General features: G+C 38.4%; 3 protein-coding genes across 3 annotated transcripts; 1 reads left to right on the top strand and 2 right to left on the bottom strand.

Moving 5' to 3' along the window:
• Positions 1-3213: 3213 nt before the first annotated feature.
• Positions 3214-7147, top strand: LOC140943872 (doublesex- and mab-3-related transcription factor A2-like). The gene is made up of 2 exons (XM_073392988.1): positions 3214-3874; positions 5726-7147. Exons 1-2 carry the CDS (start codon positions 3508-3510, stop codon positions 6535-6537), a joined length of 1179 nt encoding a protein of 392 aa, XP_073249089.1. The 5' UTR covers positions 3214-3507; the 3' UTR covers positions 6538-7147.
• A 154-nt stretch (positions 7148-7301) lies between these two features.
• Positions 7302-17552, bottom strand: LOC140944013 (protein AAR2 homolog). The gene is made up of 6 exons (XM_073393121.1): positions 17094-17552; positions 12685-13029; positions 11260-11319; positions 10409-10507; positions 9454-9542; positions 7302-8863 (listed from the first exon to the last, which is right to left on the bottom strand). The coding sequence occupies exons 1-6, from the start codon at positions 17410-17412 to the stop codon at positions 8714-8716; spliced, it is 1062 nt and encodes a 353-aa protein (XP_073249222.1). The 5' UTR covers positions 17413-17552; the 3' UTR covers positions 7302-8713.
• A 213-nt stretch (positions 17553-17765) lies between these two features.
• On the bottom strand, positions 17766-21475 carry LOC140942998 (F-box/LRR-repeat protein 12-like). Its single transcript, XM_073392023.1, has one exon. It carries the CDS (start codon positions 21028-21030, stop codon positions 19633-19635), a length of 1398 nt encoding a protein of 465 aa, XP_073248124.1. The 5' UTR covers positions 21031-21475; the 3' UTR covers positions 17766-19632.
• Between the last annotated feature and the right edge of the window lie 2087 nt (positions 21476-23562).

Here is a 23562-nt window from a genome sequence, read left to right as displayed (position 1 = left end):
TAACAGTGGTCCGATTTCAATTCCTGGATCATTCTTAACTGTGAACAGCCAACTGGCTGCTGGCTAGTTTGGGTTTTAAACCCAATTTAGGTTATTTGCTTTTGCCGGATTTTTTGTTTTTGTTTTTGTTTTGTTTTTTTTTTGCAGTGAGAGGACCTGTAAACTAGCTAAGCGTTAGCGCGGCTGAGCGTATCTTTTTCTACAAACAAAGATTTATTTTCACAAAACTAGAAAAATGTGCAGAGTTACGCTCAGCCGCCCTAGCGCGTAGCTAGTTTACCGGTAAACTTACTTGTTTATAGGCAAACTTACTTACTTTACAGGAAACTTGCTTGAAAAATGCAAAGTTTGGTTACTTTAAACGACTACAAAAATATATGTTTTGGTTTAATTTTATCCTGGGCTTAAATTTTATTTCCATTTGTTTTTGGTATGGTAATGTATGATAATGAGTTTAAAACAAAAGAGTAAAATTTAAACCAAGGATAAAATTGAACCACAACATATACCCCCAAGGTACTGGGCTGGTGACAAAGGGAGAGATCAATTCCATATGGATAAACGAAATCAACACTCGGGCAGAAATTGCACACCAAGGCGTCACCATCGAGCAATACTTAAAATTTCATTTTGGAAATGCTTCGGGAAACTAAATTGTGCAGCCTATTACTTTTAAAAACAGCGTCACAAAAAAATAGTACCCAGAGCATCCATGTGAATGGTCAACCTTTTCTGAATATTTATCTGTTAACCTTGAACACTCCACAGTGGAATTAAAAGTTACAGCAACCTTGTAGGGCATTATAAGAACAGTACCACAGGAGAGTACTCAAGACGCTCAGTTGCTTTCATTATTTCGAATGGTAAGACTGTAGGATTTCATCCACAGCTTCAACAGACCGGGGCTACCACTGGTACAGCACGAGCAGAGAAGTACAGCTCAGTAGCCTTTATTTGAATTGTCACACGACAGGATTTTATGCACAGACTAAAAAGTCAGAACCACCTTATTCAGGTTTAATAACTGAATAGCTCTATTAAGGAAATTACTGCTCAGTAGCTTTCATCAAACCCTAAAATTCTAGAACCACCTTGCATGTACAGAGTAATAAACAGTACCACAGGAAAGTACTGCTCAGTAGGCACTCGCATTTGAATGGTCACACTTAAGGATTTCTTCCACACCAAACTCTACTATTGGAACTGCCATTTTAGCGCAACATCATACACGGAACTACATCAAGAAAATGAAACCTTTCAGTTTGAATCAGTTACATAAGTAGAATTTCATCATCCGATTCAAAGGTAGCCGTTTAGTCTGCTCTATAAGCTCTTTTAGTTAAAAGATAAACCACGAAAATATAAAACTTAAGCAAATTATTTCGTTTGTCATTCCTTTGTGGTCCTCATAAAAAAACTAACGAAAATTATTTAGTTAAGTTCATACATGGAAACTTCAATAGCATTCGATTAAAATCGCCGATAACTATGCTTGTATGAGTGCTTTTATCTACTAATGCTTCAGCGAGAAAAATAGGCGTAACACCAGAATTTAAACAAGTCTTTCCTTCAAAAAAGCCCAAAGACAGCAATTTTTCATGATAGCACTTTTCTTTAGAAAACTGAGCCACATGCCAGTCAATAAATTGTATCCGAGTGTCTTCTTTCTAAAAAGCTTTTTCAATATTACGGATTATGAAAAAATACCTTCTAATTACACTCGGTAACGTGGTTTCAAAAGATACTCTTAAAAACAATAACACACCGGGCCATTAAATATTGTTAAAGCCCGCTTGTGCAATAAGAGATGTCTTACAGGAGCCAATTTTCGTATTTCACGTGCAAACCTGTCCCATTCCTGTCCGGCGGAGATTAAACCCCTTGTTCCGTGGATTAGTTGTTTAAAAATCGCTCTAAAAAGGAACAGTAAAATAGGTACAATAAAAGGGATTGTGAATGAGATCGTTTATTTTCACTCATTTAGCGAGGCAACCTGTTTTCATATTTGAGTGATGTTTTCCTTTTGTAAGTGCGGTTCCATTCTCACTCGAGCCTTTTCGGAAGTAATACTTGTCAAAAATGGTTTGGGTGATGAAAAACTTTCAGACCGAAGCTCATTTTGTTGCTCTATTTGTTCAATACTAGTGCATCGCTATAGGAAGAGTTTGTGCCTGAATGAAAAACTAAACAGAGGTTCAGAGATTTCTTTTCGTGAAAAACAGTGTTAAAATGTAGACAGGTTACATTTGGCAACCACCATCTCAGCATCCGTCAAGATAGCATTTACTTTCATTCCTATTCAAATATTGTCCAAGCTAATTTTCCTTGCAGCTTAATTAAAAGGAAATTAAACAATAGTACAATTATTTGTTTAAGTAGAGAAATGGATATTTCAAGGTTAACAACTTTTCGTAGCGCATAAAATTACGTCGCACAGTGCACCTGTGGTTGCACTGCTCAAATGCTGGGAAACGTCTGAATCGAATTTGATTAAAATCAGTTTTCAGTTTAGAAACTGCTTTAAAGCTTATTTTTTACTAGACACTCATCTATATTCAGATTCTTTGTTCTTTTATTTTCTATGAGAAAATATATTCGTTGGTAACTAGGGGTGTAAACGTCGAGCGAAAAGAACGACTCCATGCAGGCTCCTGAAGAAGCTTAGTTTTGAATCAGTTTCAAAACTTTCGCTACCTTGCTTTTCACTAAGTGTATTTCTTGTATCTAAGCGATTTATCTTCTTTGTTATGCATTTGTAGAAGCAAGCTGGCGTTTCGTGCAAGACGGACATTACTTACACTTCGTCCACAATGTATTTGGCTATAAATTCCACAGAGAAATGACAAATTCAATTCGGCCATTGTATCGGTAGACAATATGGAAACTGCGTATCCAGTTACTTAGCCTTTGTCCGCAGTTTTTGCATTATTCATTGTTTGGCAATTAGTGCCCGAGACAAAGGGCAAAGTATGTGGTATTATTATGCGTCTATTTGAGTTGGGCAATAACGTAAATGTAACACTGTAGCTATATGAATGGAAATTACTGAATAACTTAAAGTGGTCTGGCTTTCTGCGCTCGAAAGGCCACGGTAAAGTTGCTTAGAAACCTTAAAAGGGGGAGAATTTCACAAGGTGATTATTCACGGTCCTTTCGAGGCATTTACGTTAGCTTGGTCGATAAAGTGCATTGCTATTAATTCATAGTCAAATTCCTCTGAGAGTTCGAAAACTAATTTGGCTGTCTAGTTCACAGAAGAAGGACATTGTTGTTTACATGAACTGACAGTACACAGAAACTATTTGAATATCTAACCAATCAATGAGCTCGAACACAAAAGCTTTGAAAGTCTTGAATGGTAAAAAATCAAATTGAACAAAAGCGAGACGTCAGTCAACTCCTTGAGCGTCAAGTGAGACACTGCACTATTGCAGTCCAAGGACTGACACGACAACAGCTTCTTGAATTCAAGGGTCTCTCAAGTGCGAAAATTTCAGTGACCTGGGCATGGCGGAAACTTCCTTCGTAATTCAGCAAACCTTCTCGGACCGGAAGCCTCCTCGCATGCCGAAATGCGCGCGGTGTCGCAACCACGGCAAGGTATCGTGGTTAAAGGGCCACAAGCGATACTGTCCGTGGAGGGATTGCAATTGCGCTCAGTGCACCCTGATTGCGGAAAGACAGCGCGTCATGGCAGCGCAAGTCGCGCTCCGTAGGCAACAGACTCAGGAGGAGAGCATGCGAGTCCAACTGACGAAGAAAACACCCGCATTCATAGCACCCCATGTTCCCCCTGTCCCGCAGTTAAACGGTGTTGCAATACACTGCGCAGAGGATAAGGCTCCTGCAGTACTGTACAGGGCAGTTACGCAAGGTAACTTCAATGTTAAGTTAACTAACTAAACATTTTAGGAATTCGTGATTTAGTTGCGATTTTCCGCTCATTTACACATATACATGACTGGCAGGTACAATTTTATAACATGTAGCAAATTGGTATATGTTTGCAGTTTCTTAACCTGTCAATTACACGCCTCCAAGGCAAACACAACAGCGTTTCATCTCGGTATGTTTCTTTGCGTAGTTTGCACAAGCGTTATCGTGGGATGACAGGGTGATATTTTGCGGAGAAACCGTCTGACGTTCTAAGTACCCTTTCAACGTCGGAAGAAATCAATTCTCTTTAATATTGATGAGTAGAATATTCACACAAGTTGAGCAGACCATTTAATTAGCCCTTGCTCTTTTTCTATTGTTAGTCAAAGGCATTTTATAAAAAAATATATCTTTTCAATGAATGAGCAAACCCAAGATATCTATATTAAACTTTGTTTGAATGATTTAAATAAAGGCCCGGCTGTGTTCTTTCCTTGAAACTTGAAAGTTCCAAAAAGAAAACTTCCGACAGAAGGCCTTCGCATCAAAGTCATCCATTGTCCCAAAGAGGAACGAAAAGTTTTGTTTTACTGATAAAAGCTTGACAAAAGGTTCAGGTTGAGCGCTTTTAAAAACATGAAGTATCATTATGCATATTAAGGACAGTCGGCACTTAAATTTGATAATTTAATTCGTTTTGCCATGCCTTTTTATGAATTCTTTCTTTTTTTCCTTTTACCAGTTACCTGCCTGAAAAGTCTAAGTTTGCTTCGACAATTTTTCACGTGCATTAACTAAATATTCTTGTAGGTGCAAACGATAGAAATAGTGCATTAAAAGCTTTTCTTGAGATAATTTGTTTCAGATTCGATTTTTTATTTCAGAGGCCAATTTTGTCCGGAACTTCAGTTCTCAAATAAATGAGCTATTATGGATAATCTCGTAAAAGCTTTTCCATCGTACTTAAAATAGATATGTCATAGTGTTTACTTGAAAAAATACAACCTTGATCAAGCATACACACGCAAAAACCTGTATTAAGAAAAACCTGAATGGATCTTCCCCCGGAGTCTCGCGAAGAGGGTGTGGAAAATTGGTTTATAAAATACGTAACCGAAAGACTAGACTTCATTGAAATAAATGACATATAAAAAAACTAAGGAAACTTTTCGCGGTTACAAAAGATCACGTTCGCTTCTAAATAAAAAGGACGATTTTGAAAAGTTTCTTTCTAATGCTAGTAAAATTCTACAGTGAATATTTTCATTACCTAGAAACTGGGTCAATCCAGTTTGCTTTTCTGAAACGATGTTTTTGTCATGTTACCTAAGCTTCCCCAAATAAAGGATCTTTCCACTGACAAGTGATCGAGTTTGAAAGACGACTGCCCTTTTTAAAGCTCAAATTTCAAAAGTATCGCAAAAAATGTCGATTCTTCGAATAAGTTGGTTCTTTCGAACACCATTCGTGCGTGTGTTGATCCCGGAGAAACTAAAATTCCTACTTCTGTATGTCTTCCATATACTCTGAACTTGAACCATGTTTGACACCGTCATCAAAAGAGTCAGTTTCCTCCAAGAGCTAGGGAAGTTTGGAGATGCCTTTTGACATTACGTATAAAAAATTGATAAAAATTGATAAAAATTGAACCCTCACTAGGAAATGCATTTCGCGCCTTTCTTTTGTTGGTTATTTAACTTTGCGCCGTCCCGAAGAAACTGCCCCAACGTCGTTCCTAGGGTCCTCTCCTACTCGCTCTCCTGAGCAGGAGAAGACCCTGGAAACGAAGTTGCAACCCTCCCTGTTTTCCGAGCGAATCTGAATGTTTTCATCGCTATTTTTCCCTCAGAGGCAGAGAATGACGCAGTGAGAGACACAACACAGACAGCTCAGGGGAAACCCAACGAAACACAGGACCTCAAAATCAAAGAAGAGCCAGTTAGTCCTGTTAGCTTCGAGGAAAATAGATTCTCAGATTCCGAAGAACAAAATCGCAAAAGGTCCTCCAGCGACGGTGAAAAAGAACGAGAGCAGGAACCCGAGCGTCCAAAAGTACCTCGCCTGTCCCCCCACAGAAAGGAAACTGAGACATTTAGATCATCCCTAGAGCTGCTTCAGCGAATATTCCCTCACCAGAGCAGAGCTATCTTAGAGTTAATCCTCGGCGCCTGCGAAGAAGACATCGTCAAGGCCATCGAGTCGCTTCTCCCAGAAAACAGTCTGAGACCTTTTTCGTTTCCACTATCCGCCAGAGGCTTTGGATCAGGGACGCTAATTCCTTGCGACAGCAGTTCCAAGTCAGCGTTCTCGCCCATTGCAAAATCTCCATCGTATGCATATCCGGGAACTCTACCTTTGCAGTCGCCATCGCTGAAAAGCCCGAGTGAGAAAAGCCCGGGTACTCCCAGTGCATTTCAACCTGTCCACCCATGCAGCCCGGCTGAACTAAGCCCATCACTACCGGAGAGATTCCAGTTCCCAGTCATGGCGGGGTATTTCTTCAACCGGCCCGCGGCACCGTCAGCGCTTAATATCCTGCTGGATTCTCCGCACCAAAGGACTGGGTCAGCTCCACCCTCATCAAGGTTCTGTAGGCATTGTGGGTTTTCAAGCAAAGTGGGGGACAAGTTTTGTAGCGAATGCGGCAAGGCTTTGGAGTAATGAAAATGGACTGAACTTCACATTTGGGGGAATAACTGCTACTTCTTCCTTTCTACTAAAGCCGGACGCAAAGCGAATGAGAAAAAGATTCAAGAATTTCCACAAGGAAGATCGCCAGGTCGTGCCGTCACGGAACAAATGAACCCAAGAATGGAAGGAAAGAACTACTCAGTAGCCTTTACAATAAAAAATTCATCTCAAGACCTTAAAGTTCGAATTATCTTGTACAGCAAAGAAACCACAGTAAAGTTCAGTGGCCGTATAATTAAAATGCCGCACTTGAGTATTTCATCCAGTTTCAACAGTTAAGACCGCGGCTTTGCATAGTGAACGATAGTTTTGCTATTAGGGGTCACTTTAAGTGGCCTCACCTTTGAATCCCATCCACGAATGACATTTATACTTACCTACAAGGGAGAATAGGACTAGCAACAACACTAAAAATTGTTAAGTTTGATTGAATTGTCACTCATCGGACATGTCGGAAGCGTTTATCATTGTAAGCAACGCATATTGTGCCGGTTACAGCGGCTAAGCACTTTTAGTGTAGGTTGAGTGACAACACATATATGATTATAAAAGTGTCGCATCACAGTTATTATTATTATTACTATAATTAATTATTATTATTATTATTACAATAAAAACCCGCATTTAAGAACCTACAATTTAAGAACCTGTTAGCCTAAAATTTTCATTTTAAACCCTCTTTTCATAAGAACCTATAGCTATTTAGCCTAAAATTTTCAATATTTTTAACAGAAAAAAAATTACACTAGGTTTCAGTCAGTTAAGATAAAGATGAATTTACTGTATGCTTATCATCCAAACTGTATTTTAGTCTATAATTATTTAATACAGCAATATATTCCATATCACATATGCCCTTTAGTAGTTATTTGTGCTGATCGTTAGTGCCCCTATCAAATTAAGAACCTATTTAAGAACCTAAGTAGCTTAAAATCCCACTTAATACCACTTCTATAAGAACCTACTCAGGCTAAGTTGGAAAAATCTAGGTTCTTATACGCGGTTTTTTACTTTATAACTTTATTATTGTTTTTTGCACATCAGTATTGGGAAGAAAAGAAAAAAGTAAATTATTCTTAAACACTGCAGTAGTTGAGCCAAGAAGAGTGGATATTTTAGCCTACCCATAGAAAGGAAATTTAGAGTGTAAAATCTTAGAAAAAGTCACCAATTGTAAGAAAAAATGCAGTAATGCAGTCGCGATGTTAGCGCAGGGAACTGCAAAGTTATTTTTGGAATAGCGCCGGAGACAAATTGTGGCAATTTAGGATGGTGTAAATTACGATTAGAAGGGACAAAACGAGTTAATTTTATTTTCCTCTTTCTGTTTAAAACCAAGATAAGCCTGGGTACGAACGCACCCTCAGAACTGAAGGAAGGAATGAAATAAAGTTTGCAACAAATATCATGAAAGGGTTTCTGAAAATATACTTCGAAACATGGATGGTGTACCAGAATCACCGCTGTGATTTCTAAAAAATATAATCAAGGGCCACGAACATATCTGGTTGGTGGGTTAAAGATCCACGCATAACCTGTTTCCAACCAGCGTGGTGCTGCAATAAGATTCTCAGGAACTCCCCACCTACCCCTCCCCTTTCAACCCGACATTAATACTAAGTTTCCACTTAGGGAAAAATCTTCTGGATTTTTCCAGAATCTTATAATGAGCCAACGCTTGCATGCCTCTCTTGCAGTTTTAGAGATTTAACACGTCATAGATGGTTGTGACCGGCCACTCTCTCTCAACTGTGCACCCACGAGTTAAGTTCAAGAAAAAAAACACTGTAATTTCGGTTTTTGAAAAATATAACAATACAAAGAGTACCAATTGATACCAGTGCTCTAGAGGTTTCCTTTTAATAGTCACGCCATACGACTTTGTCAGAAGATCCGAGAGATAGAAACGCATTGTACAGCATAATAAACAGGACCAAGGGAAAGTACGGCTCTAGCGGCTCATTCTTATACCAAAACATTTTGTCCAAAGATGAAAGTAAGAACAGCGTACTTCCTGCCGTAAATGCTCGGCACTGAAAGCGGTACCTACAATAACACCACGAGATCACCAGGATCGCCGTTCACAACGTATCCACAAATGATGTTGTGTAATAAGCTCGCAATGACCATACGGTAGTACATGCTTTTAGGTTTCCACCACAACAGGCGCACAGTCTTCAGGTTCGCTTTCAAAATCCCAGGTAAATCGCTTTGTTATATGTTTTCGAAATCGGCGCGCCTTTTCAACAAGCCTTTTCTCAACTGTTGTTGAGTTTTCCAAGTTAGAGAAAAGCACCTAAAAGAATAAAGGAATGATGAGTTCATCAAAAACGTAAAAGACGGCAGTTTCAGAAAAAAACCCGACTGTTTTGCAGTCTTACAGTGGTTTGGAATTAAGTAAAGCATGTCCCTAATAAAAAACCACTCGCTCAGGCTTACAAATGAGGCTAGCGAAGACGATTATAGTGGTATTTTGAGAAAGAGTACTCGCGAAGAAACTAGATGTGTGCATTTTAGCTCCAGTTTCAGTCTTGCCAAAAAATCAACAACGTTAAAACTTTCTTTTCTAGACCAACTTATGGCGAGATGATGTGCCACTTTAACTTCTTAATCTGTGGACAAAGCCCGATGGCGTTGCCCCAGGAGTATTACCATTCATTATCAAACCTTTGGGGCGGGACTATACCCGTTTATTTTTTTCAGAATTTTTAGAAAAGCTTGTTTGTTTGTTTGATTGAGTTTTTTGGTTGAAATTTTTACTAAAATCTTTATAAGGAAAAAGGGGCCAAGGACTTTCGGAAGACAAAACAGATCTACTGGAGAACAATTTTTAAGCTGGTGCTACAGGGTGGCATCAACTTTTCAAAAAAATTTCGTTTTATGTACCTGTAAAGTTGTGGTGAGAAAATTATTTGTTGACACAATGTCCACAAAGAAATCTTTAGGAATTTCCATCAGTTGAAAATGTAAAACTCCTGGAAAAGCAAAGTAATGCTGGTTTAGTGATAGAGTAAGCCTACTGCCTACCGATAGGTAAGTACGGTGTCAACGTCTTGCGATTGAACAACCACGAAAACGACGACAACGACAACGTCAAAAAACAATACATTTCATGAGCAAAACAACAGCTCTGCACGTGCATCAAGCTTTTTAGTACATTTCTTTGACGTCCAATGATGGAGAACCTGAACATACGAGGACGAATTTTCTTTTTCTCTTTTTTTAAAGTCCTTAAGAATTGAATTCCAGAAACAATCGTCTACATTTGACAAATTGACCGAGTATAATAGCCGTGCGGTTGCCGCTGTTTGCCGCCATTTTTTATCTTGTGCTTCGCTTCAAGCAGATCTCGACGAAGGATATTCACCCAAAATGTTTTTCTTGTTCAATTGCAAACTTTACTTAAAGTGACCAAAGTTTTTGTATAATTTCACTGCTTGAGTTCAGACTAAACTCCCCCAATCCCCTTTCCTAGAGTAGCTTTTTTTAAACTTAAACTTGACAATTTGACTTGACGGTTTTCCTAGTCTAGACTAAAATCTTCAACCAATTGATCAGTTTCCTAGAAAATGATACCCTATTCTGGACCCAAACTCTCTGATTTGTATACCCAATCCCAGAGTACACTGCTTGAAAACCATACCCTAAGCCTTTACAGCGGCACACACCTATATACCCCATATATGGCAGAACTCTCCCCCGCGGGATCAAGTACGAAAGCTTTTTACAATACATTAAAGAGCACCCCATCTTCTCTTCTGTTCTTTCAAACAAGGTTTCTGATGGAACAAAAAAGTGGAGGCTGTCAATCAGTTCTTGTAATCTCACTATCAGCACTTACCTATGAGAGCATCAAATATGTCAGCATACATTGGCAATGCTTCATCACAACTGCACAGCATATTAAGAAGTTTCTTCCAGTGCTCAAATGCATCATACACTAGAGAAATGAGACATAAACTTTATATCTTTCTTTCTTGATTTGCCACGATTCAAGTAGTCTCCTTCATAACCAGTCTGACCAGAGTCATGCAATACTCCCTGCCCCCCCCCCCCCCCCGGCTCCCCGGCTCCAAATATAAAAGTGACGAGGATGCTCGGTGGAAAATTCAAATTAAACCCCTAAGGGAGACCAATGTGGGTGTGGCTCAAGCTTAAACTGACCCCTAAGGGAGATTTCCATGTAGTCAGTGTCAGGGCATTTTTTGTAAATTTCTTTATGCACAGTACTGTAAGCGATACCTGAATGGGCAAATATGGTGACTTTCCATCCCAAAACACCCTAAATGAGACAAAAATCTGCAATTTACACTACAAAGCAAGATGACGAGCATTCCCTGTCACTTTTATATAGGAGTAACCTCCCCCACCCTAGGAAATCTTCCTGCAGTTGGAAATGATAGCCAGACAAATCAAATAATCAAGACTATCAACTTACTTGTGGCTGGACATTATTATTAATTTTGCAAAGTGATATAAATTATATGTATGTCTAACAATTTTTTTCAAAACTGGAATGTTCAACAACAGTGATGACTTTCTCTACATTGTAGAAATACGTTCTTTCATAAAAAAACAAAAAACATTATTAATGGCAGTTTAATGGAATGCCTTTTGTGCTAAATAAAATAATATGTTTTCCTTTCAACTAAGTTGCCTAATGGATAGCAAACTAAAGATTGAGGCACTTACCTTGACCAACAAGGAAGCACACAAAGGCAAACTGGAGCTCACCCAGAATTTCCTTCCTGTCTTTAAGAAAAAAATGTTTGTCTTACTTTTAAAGCTGGTTTATTTTGTTGGCAACAAAGTAAGCAGTGGAGTTGTAAGAACATTAAGAGTTTAAAATTAAGCGAAAACAAGAAACTGGAGCTGCAAGCCAAGTCATAAGAATGATAGAAAGGATTGGAGTGACCAGAACAAGAATGTTCCCATATAATAATTATTTAATTTTTTTTCTGACTCTGCTGTCTCTGTCTCTTATGATGTGGTCAAAACTAGCTGGATTGTCAGGTTCACTCAGGCAGAAGCCAAAGAACTAAACCAATAATCTCCCACTTCTACGTCTTGCAACTCAGACTATATTGTTTTCACTTGATCATATTTAAGCTACATAGCATAAGCCACAGAGTATAACCTCTACAAAGTTTTACTAAATTTATGTTAAATACTTTTAGCTTACAAATGTGACTGAAACTTCCTGTAAAACTTACAGAAAGAAGGCAAAGTGTCCTTGCCAGTCTCACAAAGCCATAACTTTTCAAAGTAGAGATTAGATTGAAATCTTTTATTCTTCCCTCAAGCGCTTAATATTTGCAGTGGGGTGGGAGTGGACCATTTCTTCAAAAACAGGAATTCAAGGTCAAACTAGATATTTCATCATGACACATTCTTGGCATTCATTATCATGGCACAAGTCATATTGTCATTATTCTGTCCGCACTATAAGGCATATAATTTATAAAGGTTGCAATAATTAGTCCAACCTGCCCTGTTTTGTGACCCTGTTCTGGCCACTCCCATCACAGCTGAAAGCTACCAGTTACTCAAACTATCACAGTTAGATAATGACTTCTACACTCTGAGTTAAAGCAGCCCTTAACAATTCAGGACAATCGCCATTTCTAAAATCAGTTAAATACAACTGACATCAAAGGTGCAGACCACCCAACTAGTGCACTGAATTGGCCAAAACAAACGCTTCCCGGCACCTTTTTTGCAACAACTGAGTGATTTTTTGTGTGCTGATTGGTCAAGAGCTATGGTTGATAAGAACCAGCACAGACCTTGGAAATGGCATGACAATGGCTCAATTTGTTTTCACTTTCCTCTCATGCGTGGCTTTCTGATGAGAAATGTCAGCGGAAATTAACTTCAAGAACAATCAACATTATGTAAAAAAAATCAACAACGAAATTTTTCATTGTCTGTACTCTTATCGATCATAGGAATGACGTCAAAATGTTTGAAACTTTGCAGTGTGACCACTTGCCTATGGCTCTTGGCTCCAATTGAGTTTTGATTATTCTGATGTCATTTCTTAATGGCCGATATAAAGAGTGCAGACAATGGAAACTTGTTTTTGATTCGTTTTTGTGAAAATTTTTGAAAACTAACCTTTCATGCTCTTAAATAAGCAACCAAGAGCATGACTGCTGTCTATACTGTACTTGCTGATTTCCATGGGTGTTGCTCCCTCTGGGTAATTCTGTCTGGGAAATTCTGTGAATCTAATCACAGTTTCTGGGTCTCGCTGAAGTGACAAAATTGCATCTTTAGATGGAGAACCAGTGTTTCTTGTATGCTGAGGTTCTTGAGGTAGTTCAGTGACAGATGAAATCTTCTTGCATCTGGGCTGAATTCTCTCCAGCAACTCTTTAGTTATGTGATTGGTTAGTGACACCCACTTCTTTAAGTTCTCATGTGGGTAAGGACCAAGAAAACCGTCCATGTCTTGCAGACCTAAATAATAATTATTATTGTATGAGAAAGTAAATAATCTAAATTAACAGAACTTAGAACTTAGAATTGATACTCCCAAAGACAGAGTCCAAAATTGATAGAGGCGCCATCTGGCCATTTTTGGTCCCCTTAATTCATTTTTTATTTCAAAATTTTCTTTTCTTCCACAACAGCGATGGGAACACAAGTCAAATTCTGCCAAGCACAGCAGAGGGTAACATCAAGCTGCAATGTTACTTCCATGATTAATCTTTTCTCTTAGCAATTAAGATCATTTTCTTTTACCTTCAAAACCCACACTGTCTGTGTCCTTAGAAAATACAAACTCTTTGGTCTCTTCTTTGTCGTCCAGTAACTGACTTAACTAACTTTTGGCAGTTTAAAAAGCACTGGGAAAAGTGACGTTAATAAAATTAATATTCATGTAAAGAAGAAAGCACCCGTGTTTAAACACCTGTATGTGCCCAAGGTAATGCAAGTTAGAGATAACTGCTGTAAACAATATGGTAGCCACAAAAATGCAGCCACACATCAGTTCTGAACGTGACAACACAAATAACTGTTGTGTGAAGTTAGAGGGATAAAAGGTAAGTCAGGTTTGAACAAAAACAGAAGATTATCCAATTTTTGGTCACCTACTGACGACTAGCCTTGAAATTCTGGTCGCCAGCTTTCAATTTCTAGGTGCATTGAAAGAGATAGATTCCTATTGTACTGGGAGGAAACTGTCAGCTTTTATAGCCTATGCATGCAAGAAGATAAATGGGTACTCTTAAAAGTTTAATGACAGACAAGAAACAAGAATTGCTCTTGTGAGAAAAAACATTGTTTTTTGTAGTTTGTGATAATTGAGTTCAAGTTGTCTAGACGGCTAATGAGCAGCAGTCGAAAAAACACTGATGTTACAGTAGAACCCATGCTAAGTAGCCACACTCTATATGGCAGGCACTTTCATTCTCAGTAAATATTTTCTTGGTAAATCATTGATTTTTTTGGGTATTCACAACAATCTGAAAAGTGGTGTACATGACTTTAGTACTAATCCTGCATATGCCAGCCGTAGATGCTAAAAGTCTATAAATTCAATTTCCATTTATTTCCTATGTTATATGATCTTTCAGGAAAATTTTTTTTAGGATTGGAAATTCAGAATAGGAATTTTGGGTCCATGGATTTTTGGGGGGTTTCGTTAGAAGCCCTGCAGATATTTTTGGGTTTTGATTTTCCCCCCTTATGATCATCCCTGTTACTTTAACTGTGGAGAAACCATTTGGAGAATACACCCTTGAGTCAGTGTTTGACAATTGCAGGAGGCAGATTGTTGACTGTAAATTGAAAATTGAGTGACACCAAAAATACTGTAATGAAGGTGACATCATCAGCAATATCATCTCATTTCCAGGCATCTATGAAAATGTAAGAAAGTATAGCTTTAGAACGTGAATATTTCTTGGGCAAACTTCCACGGCATTGTCCACAAAATGCTGCTGGCTTATCTTCACCAACCTATACTAGAAATACGTTATAGCAAAATCCTTGTGAAGCTTTAAAGGATCAGCAGTGAGAATAAAGGGAAACAAGCGAAAGGGAAAAAATGATCAAAAAACAAAAAGAAAAAAAATGTACAAAGTTTAAAAATAATGACTTAGCCGGAATTTGAAATTGCAACCTCCAAATCTGCTAGAAGGGAGGATTGACCCTTGACCACTGTGCCACGTCCACGCAGCGACTGAACAACGAGGAGGTTAAAGTTATTACACTTAAAGCATTTTTCTCTGCCATGAACGCTGTTTGAAGTTGGTGGAGCTGTATTTAACATGAATTCGAAGATACATTCGAGGAAAATTAGCTTAAAAGCGTATTTCAAAGCCATTTAATTTGCATTATTTTGGTCTTAATTCACTCTGGGGTTCGACGGCGGATGGAACCAGTCTTTGATCACATCGATCAGCGGGGAAAGAACTAATTCATTGTTGGTTTGCCTCAGTGTAACATGAATTCAAAGGTGTACACAGATTTTGGGAAAAGCAAGGTTTTCACAGTAAAAAGCCGACGTAAACACATTTTTGAATAAAACATGATAGTGTTCCACAGCATTTGCATTTGCACTTGAAGTAGCATTGCCTGGCAACCCTAAAATGTACCCTGACGTCACAACTGGATGACGCCAACTGCGGACAGCCAAGAGATCTATAGAAATATTCACAACTCGAATTTCTGCCTCGCTGTGCAATCAACTCATGCGTGCGTACAACAAATTCATACACCTCACGAAGGCACCTCGCTGTGCTCAGAATCAACTCATACCAACACTTGTGATGGCTTCAGATATCCAAGGAGAATTGTTTGTTCTTTTTTCATAGGTTAGGTTATTGTTGTTAACAGATAATGACAAATTGCCAGCTAGTTTGATATTGTACATACACAGTGGACTGACCTATAATAAATTATTGTCTAGTTGGTTATCTTGTCTGTTGCAGGAAACAACTCTGACAGATCAAGGATACTCTTATGACACATTTCAAATAATGAAAATATTTCCTCAAACATCTTGGGAGTATTAAGGGAAGATAAATGTCAAAACACAATTACCTACAACAAGTAAACAAATCATACATTAATTAGCCTGCGTGGCAGGCGTTCGAAAGGGAAGGGGAAGGGAATTAGGGCGCCCTTTCCTTTCTCCCTTGCACGCCCCACCCGCTCTCATGCGCCCAAATTCCCCTTCCCCTTTTAATGCCTGCCACACAGGGTAATCATACATAGAATCTTATACTACTACTTAACAGTGAAAGATGAAACAGTCGAATCATTAGGAACAAGGCTCCTGTTAATGTTTCCTGTTGCTATGAATTCACAGGTGAACAACATATGTGTAGACTGTGCTACTCATCTCTCTCAATACAAGTCAATGAAGAACAGCCAAAAGCATTTTGGGAATGCAGCCAATGTAATTTGGGGTGGAAAATATCAATCTTGCTCCCAGACTACTTTCTCAGTTTCTTAGAAGCCTGGGAATGAGATGATACTATAGATGACATCACCTTTATAACGATATTTTGGCATCAGTCAATGTTCAGTCTTGACATTCAATTGGCCATTTGCACAATGTCATTTTACTACTACATCCAGAATCTGTCAGGGTTTTGCTTTCTTGAGCTTTTGTTATTCAACTTATTCAACCTAATTCAAATATGAATTCAAAGGAAAAACCAAAAGGATTCTGGTTGTAGTAGTTTTAATGAAGCCATCTTGCAAATGCCTTTTAACAGTCTGCAATCTATAGAGTGTTTTCACTCACGTGGCCAGCATCTATGCAAATTTATTGAAACAAAAGGTAGCGTTTGCATAAGAAGAGTTCAACTCCCACAGGACTGGTTTGGGACACCAACATGGCGGCCGTTTCATTGTTTTGGGACACCAACATGGCCGCCATCTGTGGCCTGTAGTCTCCAGTTTGTTTACGTCAAACACCACCATAATGACAGTCTAATGGGCATGTACCGGTATTTGTTCATCAGAGGCTAGGCTGAGTATTGTTTGGATTTGGCCTCCTCCATTTTATCAGGGGCACCCAACAAAAATTTATATAGTTCAAAACTACTTAAATATAACATTGTAAACATATTTCAGTATTTAAAATGGTAGATATAGGCATACTTTTATCCCCTAAATATTTTTTATCTGTTCGGATTTCCTAGTTGAAAGTCTAGTGAACCGAAAACTATAGGGATCAAAACTTACCTTTTCGAAAATTTCAGCCAGAAAAAAAGGCTCCCGAAAATTCTAGGTGACCTTTTTAGGGTAAAAATCCGTTAAAAGTGGGCAATTATACCATTTTTTAGATGTTCGAAAATCCTAGGAGGGGCAGGCTAGCAAGAAATTTTACAAAAAATGTTCCGAAAATTCTAGATCTCAAATCGTCTTCCAATCAGATATATTCCGAAAATTGACGTTGGGTGCCCCTGATTTTATGAAGGTTTTGGCAATTCTTGTCTCTTTTCCAAGAAACGAAAGAATTTCCAAAACCCTTTATGTATATCCAACACAAAAACGTAAGATACCTTGGCGATATCTGCCGATTTCTTCTTCATTAGTTGCTTTCTCCATTAAGTCCTCAGTAGCAGTGCTCCATTTTAGCACCATGATATCTCGTCGGCTAGTGTACAAAAACAGACCAGTCCTGGGAGCAGTTTGCCCTGTTCTGTTAACAGCACTGTAATAAATAAAATGGAGTCCAGGAGGTATCATCTTCACTCCTTTAAACCGTGGACCAACGTTCCACGAGAAATAATCAATGCCAAATTCTGTTCCTTCGGGAACATCCAAAACTATCAAAGTTGCTCCCTCTGCGTGCAGGCGTTTTGCAACTTCAGGGTCCATTTGTGAGTTCTTATTAATACAAAGACTTATGCACAAAATCAAACAAAAATATATTCTGTTAGGGCACGTTTTTCTTTGGCAAGTTCTTCATACTTATAACGTCAAGCGAACGAAGTCGACCGCCATATTGAACGAGCTGGTTTTAGTACCCAGTCTCTCACCAAAGTTGTATAAATTTCCTTCTGTTTGAAAATGTACATTACATCTGATTTCAATTACATTGTAAAAATGTCCGAAAGCGCTATACACGGGATAAATCTTCCTTCAACAGAGAAATCTTCTTACAAAGGCATGCAAAATGCAAAATCTAGATGGATCAATATCTTTACAAAAAAATGCAAAAAAGGTTCATATATTTGTGTATAACAATTTATTTCCTCTCAATCTTGATTTTTAAAATCTGAGCTACAAAACTCACGGAAATAATGCTAATACTGTGTTTTCGTTGCAAATGACATAAGTATCAATAGTGATAACTATAAATTATATAATATATATAAATACATTGAATAGTCATTGCCTTGAATGTTGTTTGTTTCTAACTAATACAAAGTTTCAAACTTTAAATTTTCTTCATTCTTCAGGATCCAGTCCTATAAAGGTGTTCATTTTTTCAAAACAGACACTGAGATTCTAAGCTATATACAATACTTCTCAGCTGAAAAGGATCTACTGTCACCGTATTAATGTAGAAAAACATAGTGCACATTTTTTACAACAGAGGATTAAATTATACTTAAGTTTGTTTTTGACATCCACGAACAAAAGTCTTGATTTATTACAAAACAGTTGATGGTAAACATGGATCATGTTGTTTTGTAGAATGTTTTGAAAGTAAACTGCAGCTGGTGTAGTCATGACCAAGAAACACAGATCCATTTACCATCCAAGGAAAAAAGGTGATTTAACATTATCATAATGCATGTATCAATAATATTATTAATCTTTAACTGGCAACAATTTATTACAAGTACAAAAACAATATCTGGATCACTGCATACTCTGTCACTGGTGACAACCATTTGTTGGCACTTAAATGCAAAATGCATTTATTTACAATGTGCATTATAATGCAAATGTTTCATTAATGGCATTCAAAATGTTCTTTAGTAGTATACTGATCTATAATATTACATCTATCTTTATCAGAGGGATTAGTTTAGAATGACAACACAGAGAAAGCCCAAAATAACCAGTTTATGAAAATATTTCTGGAGACTTCAGATCAACAACAGTGACAAGTACAATCAGCTGTTAATACAAGAAATAAAAATAGCAACATCGATACCTGCACAAATGGCAGACAATATTTGGCCTGCTGCCTGTCAGCTGTGAGCATAACTACATGTACCTGTCATCATTGATGCTGAGATTGACCTCACACATTAATCAATCATTGGTGAAAAAAAAAATGTTTTAAATTTTCTGTCACTGAAGTTGTATACAGCATATAAGCAGTAGCTAAAGTACAGGATATTCTGGCCTAAATGGATGAATTTTGTAATTTCTTTAAAACAAACAAAAACAAAAACAGCAAAACAAGAAAGATCTACAGATGTTCACACACTGTCTAATTCATTAAATGAGACAACAAAGGTAGTTATGCTCCCAGCCTTTCATACTAAACTTATGCAATTACCAACAGATCATAAAAGGCCTTATTTAGAGTTGCTGTTTTTTTATTGTTGAAAATAGTAACATTTTAAAATAAATATCATAAATTAAATGATTGGTTGGATTTAGTTTCCAGTACAGTTCAGGTCAAAATGAGTCAATGTACCTCCACATTTTTAAGGGATGTAGTATTTTACCCAGTGGAATTTGACATGCAAAGGATATGTTATGGTAGAGGTTAAAAAAACATCATTAATTTTGCTGAGTGGGTGTAGAAACAGAAACATAGACTTAATAAAGCAAAGAAAGATTTAAGCCTTTCAGCCCTAAGAGTGATCAGAATCAAATTTCTCCTTCCCATATCAATGCTTTGTAAAACAGATTGTTGATGAAAATTTAGGACAAGATCACATAATATGAATTAACTTCAACAAATTCTCCCAAATTCCTTCTATGGGAAACATATAGGAATAGTGCAACTTATTCTTTTCAGCTGAGCTTTTATGGTTGTCTGAAGGACAGATGATTTTTACAAAGAAAGTGTAAACATCTGGCTATTTCTATACAATGTTGACTTGGAACAATGAGAATTTATAATACTACTACCTATACATGCAATTTGTTGATAACCTTGCCAAGTGTATTTTCAGGACTGGGTAAAAGACTCTCCATTCTGATAAGCAAGCGTTCCACTGTAATGGTTTCTCCACTGTTTCCAATGGCCACATGCTCAATTCGGGGACTGCATAACTTTACCTCTCTGAGGTGTGTACATTTTTCTCTTAGCTCCTGAACCAAGTCCCCATCAGTGTCATCAATGAGCTTAAAATTGATCAGGGACACAGCCTCTATGAGGGGACACATTTTGATCAAATTAGGTACCAGGGGGCTCTCTGAAAGAGCCTCCTTTCGAAGAGGTCCAAACTCCAAAATCCTCAATTTGGAAACAAATTTAAACATTTCTGCAATGACTGACGGAGGTACCCTCGGGGAGTGACTCACCCCCAAGTACCTCAAGGAGGGGGACTGTTGCAGAACGCCCTCCAAACATTCCGCAGACAGGAGAAAGTTCCACCGGAGATCCAGAGTTTCTAGACATTTGTACGCCAATGTCGGCCTTACTTCTTGATAGATTCTCAAGTGAAGAATGTGCCGAAATCCGCATTGGTTCATTTTGAAGTAACGAATGTCCGGCAAGCGAGAAATCACGTTAGAAAGTCCGGTTGTGGTCACGAAATAACATCCTGTTAAATCGAGTTCCTTCACCGCCGTTTTTTCCCAGTTTACCGCCATCAATGCTTCATCTGTTATCTTAGTAAAGCGTATAAGAAGTGTAGAAACTAATCTACAGTTAATGAGGACCCGATGGAGGTACTTGCCTCGGTAGTTTTTACATTCGTTCAAGCAAATCGATTCCAAATGCGGGCAGTTCACGGAGATCTTGAGAAGTGCGTCATCGGTCAAAGTCTCGCAATCTGTGCAATCCAAAATCCTTAAGTTTCTCATTTTAGCGAAAACATCAGGCACAAGACTTTCTGATGAGTCCATTCCCAGCCCTACGTATCTCATTTGAGTAAAATGCCTCGGTAATCGCCTCATAAACTTGAAATTTCCCCACGAGTAGCGCAAGTCCATCAACTCCAAACCCGTTGGGAAGTCGCGTATTCCTTCGTGGCTCGTTTCGCTCTCAACTTCAGCTCCATAAAAGACCAAACTGCGCAGCTGATAGCACCTTTTTGCAAGCTCTTTTGCAACCTTTGCCGTGAGTGTACAGCCTCCCAGATTTAATGCTTTTGCCGAAGATAGGCGCGTCCGGATCAACATCAACAAAGTCTCCTCATCGATCGCAGGCCAGAAATCATTCATGTCAACAACGAACCAAAGCGAGCGATCGTAAGCTATGCGTCTCCAGCGCCAGCAAACTTGGGCCACAACACCAAGTTCTCTTTTAGTTAGGTAACTAAAAACCTCAAGAATAACGGAGTCAGGTATTTGTTTCTCCATTTTTGCAAAAGTACGCTACGGTCGATTGTGGTCTCGCAGCTGGCGTTGTAACTTTCACCACGCGCGGAAAAAAATTGCGTGCTACAAGCTTTCAACCAAACGTATTGAATTCGCGTTCCTGTATCGCGATCGAAGTTCCTGTTTCAAGCTTACGCCATATACAAACCACAAAAACATGGATGGTCGGAACTGAGAACATATTTTTCGCACGAAAGGCTATCCATGCTTCTACCACCGGATCGCACTATCACCAAACACTAAACTCATTATGAAAAGCTCTTTACATTATTGTTTCGCCGGATGAGCGACCAATGCCCACTTGTTTCTGAGCGCTGATTGGAGATGAGGTGTGACGTCACGTCTAATAAACAAAAGAAGCTATTTCGAGACAATAATCGCCTTTGAAACCCCACGTCACGCGCGCGATATGGAACGCGAAAAACGCTTCAAAGCTGCTTGGGAGCGTCGCGTCGCTCAAACCAAACCCTTTCCACTATTAAACAAAGTAAATTCAAATGATATTCGTGTGATTTTATTACACTCCTTTATCTTGCCTCATTCCAATGATTTGAATGTAATGAAATTTATTGTAAGAGGCTAATAAATGCAGATACAGGAAATAATTACTCAGTGGACAGCACTAGCCATTAAATGAAAGTGGCTTTGGCGAGTGGGCATATGCTTACCGAAGAAAACCACTTAAAGGAGTGTTTTTACCCTTTTTTTTAACAACATTTTTTACCTAGATTTATTCAAAACAAGACCCTCTCTTTAAGATCAAAGCAGAAGCTCTGAACATTTTTTTGTCATTTCCTTTCATGGTGATATTTTGCTAAGAGGCTCATATCGATTGTTAGTTTGACAGTAATAATGATTCGAAATATATTATTTATGTTCGGCTTTTTTCACACAAATATTTGACCATGTATGCATACGCCTCGACTCCATTTCTCCCACTCAAAGCAAAAGTTCAAAACTCGCGAAGAGTTTCCTCTTTCTATCTAAACGCATCATAGTCGATTTCGCTCCCGGGTATGTGGAAATTGACTTGTGACCCCGAGTCAGTGTTGTTTCATTTCACGAGTCAGCACGTGAGCTAGCTAACGTGAACGCTGAATTGCGCTAAATCAGTATTACTTTCGTAATTTGGAAATTCTAATCGTTTTGAACTACGAACAGGAAATTAACAGAAACTGAGCTTGCATGCCGCAAAACAGAAGCCAAGGAGATTGCGAGAAGTACCCCTGAATCCGTGAATCCGGCCATATGACCGAAAACAAGAGGCTCTCCGCACATTGAAGAATTTACATACACACTCAAACGCCAAAATCCTGCTCTTAGCGTAGTAACTGCTTTGAAATGAAATCTATAGAATCAATATGCATTTACCGCGCAATACAGATCAATTCTAGGCGGTTCAGACACCAGGTTTCGATTTGCCGACCCCTCATTGAGACACTTTGAAACTACGCTGTTATACAGTACACTGTGCATCTATCGGGGGGCACCCAAACCACGATCTCCTCCTCCTAATTGACGATTACATTGAAAACAATTTTAGGCTTTCCACAGTATTTTTTGATCTCTATGTATTCTAAGCAGCGCTATAAAACCATTTGTATGTGTTCGGTGATCCCAGCGGTACTTGAGTCTTTTCGAAATTACAAGGGTTTTCGTATTATTTTCCCGAAGATTTTAGATAGAATTTAACGTATTACAAAAGTGAGAATTTTACTGATTTCTTTCTCCATCACATTTTTAAATCCGAAAATATTTTTTAAGGAGTGAAACTTGAAAAATTAACTTAAGAAAACTGTAGGGGATTTATGAGACAAGCCTCGAAAATTGTACATGATCTTGGAACGCCACCTAGGACATCTAGAAATTTTCAGCCGTCCTCAAGTAATGGAAAAGTTTAAGCAACATCTGCTTCTCCGAACAGATATTTTACAGAACAAAGTCATCGGGTGCTCCTGATCTACAAGTTATCATTACGTAAGATAAAATAGTGTTTCTCGCAAAACCAAAACATGTGTGGACTCCTTTTAAATATTAGCCTGCGTAATTTCAGTCTCATGAAGTCGAATGAGGAATCGGGGTCTAATTCTTAATTTGATTATTTGGATGTTAGTTGAGTCATGTCAACCATATGGTTCGATAAAAATTCGTTTCAGTTTGCCGTGCTGAAAGAGCATAGCATTAGAAAGGCTCGCACTTAATTTTCTCCAAACATGGAGATAAAAACGTGATAATAAAAACATATTGCAAATGAAGTCTTAGGTGCACTGAGCGTGCATAGAACGACCTTCTGAAACAAAACTGCAGTGCGGAAGAGGTACTCGCTGGGTCACATTTTCTGTCAATGGGGACTCAATTCTGGATAATTGTCTTGGATTCTCGGCTATTCGGCCATATCACCATTTTCTGTTAATCATCATAACCATTTATTGACTAACAGACAAGCACATCAGCCCTATAATTTTATGCCCGCCACTAGGAAAGTCCTGCTCAGGTTAAGTTCACGGTCTGAAA

The sequence above is a fragment of the Porites lutea genome, chromosome 7 (genome assembly GCF_958299795.1).
Source record: "Porites lutea chromosome 7, jaPorLute2.1, whole genome shotgun sequence".
Lineage (NCBI taxonomy): Eukaryota > Metazoa > Cnidaria > Anthozoa > Scleractinia > Poritidae > Porites > Porites lutea.
The sequence above is the reverse complement of the archived record's forward strand: the minus strand, read 5'-3'. Positions and strand labels throughout refer to the sequence as shown.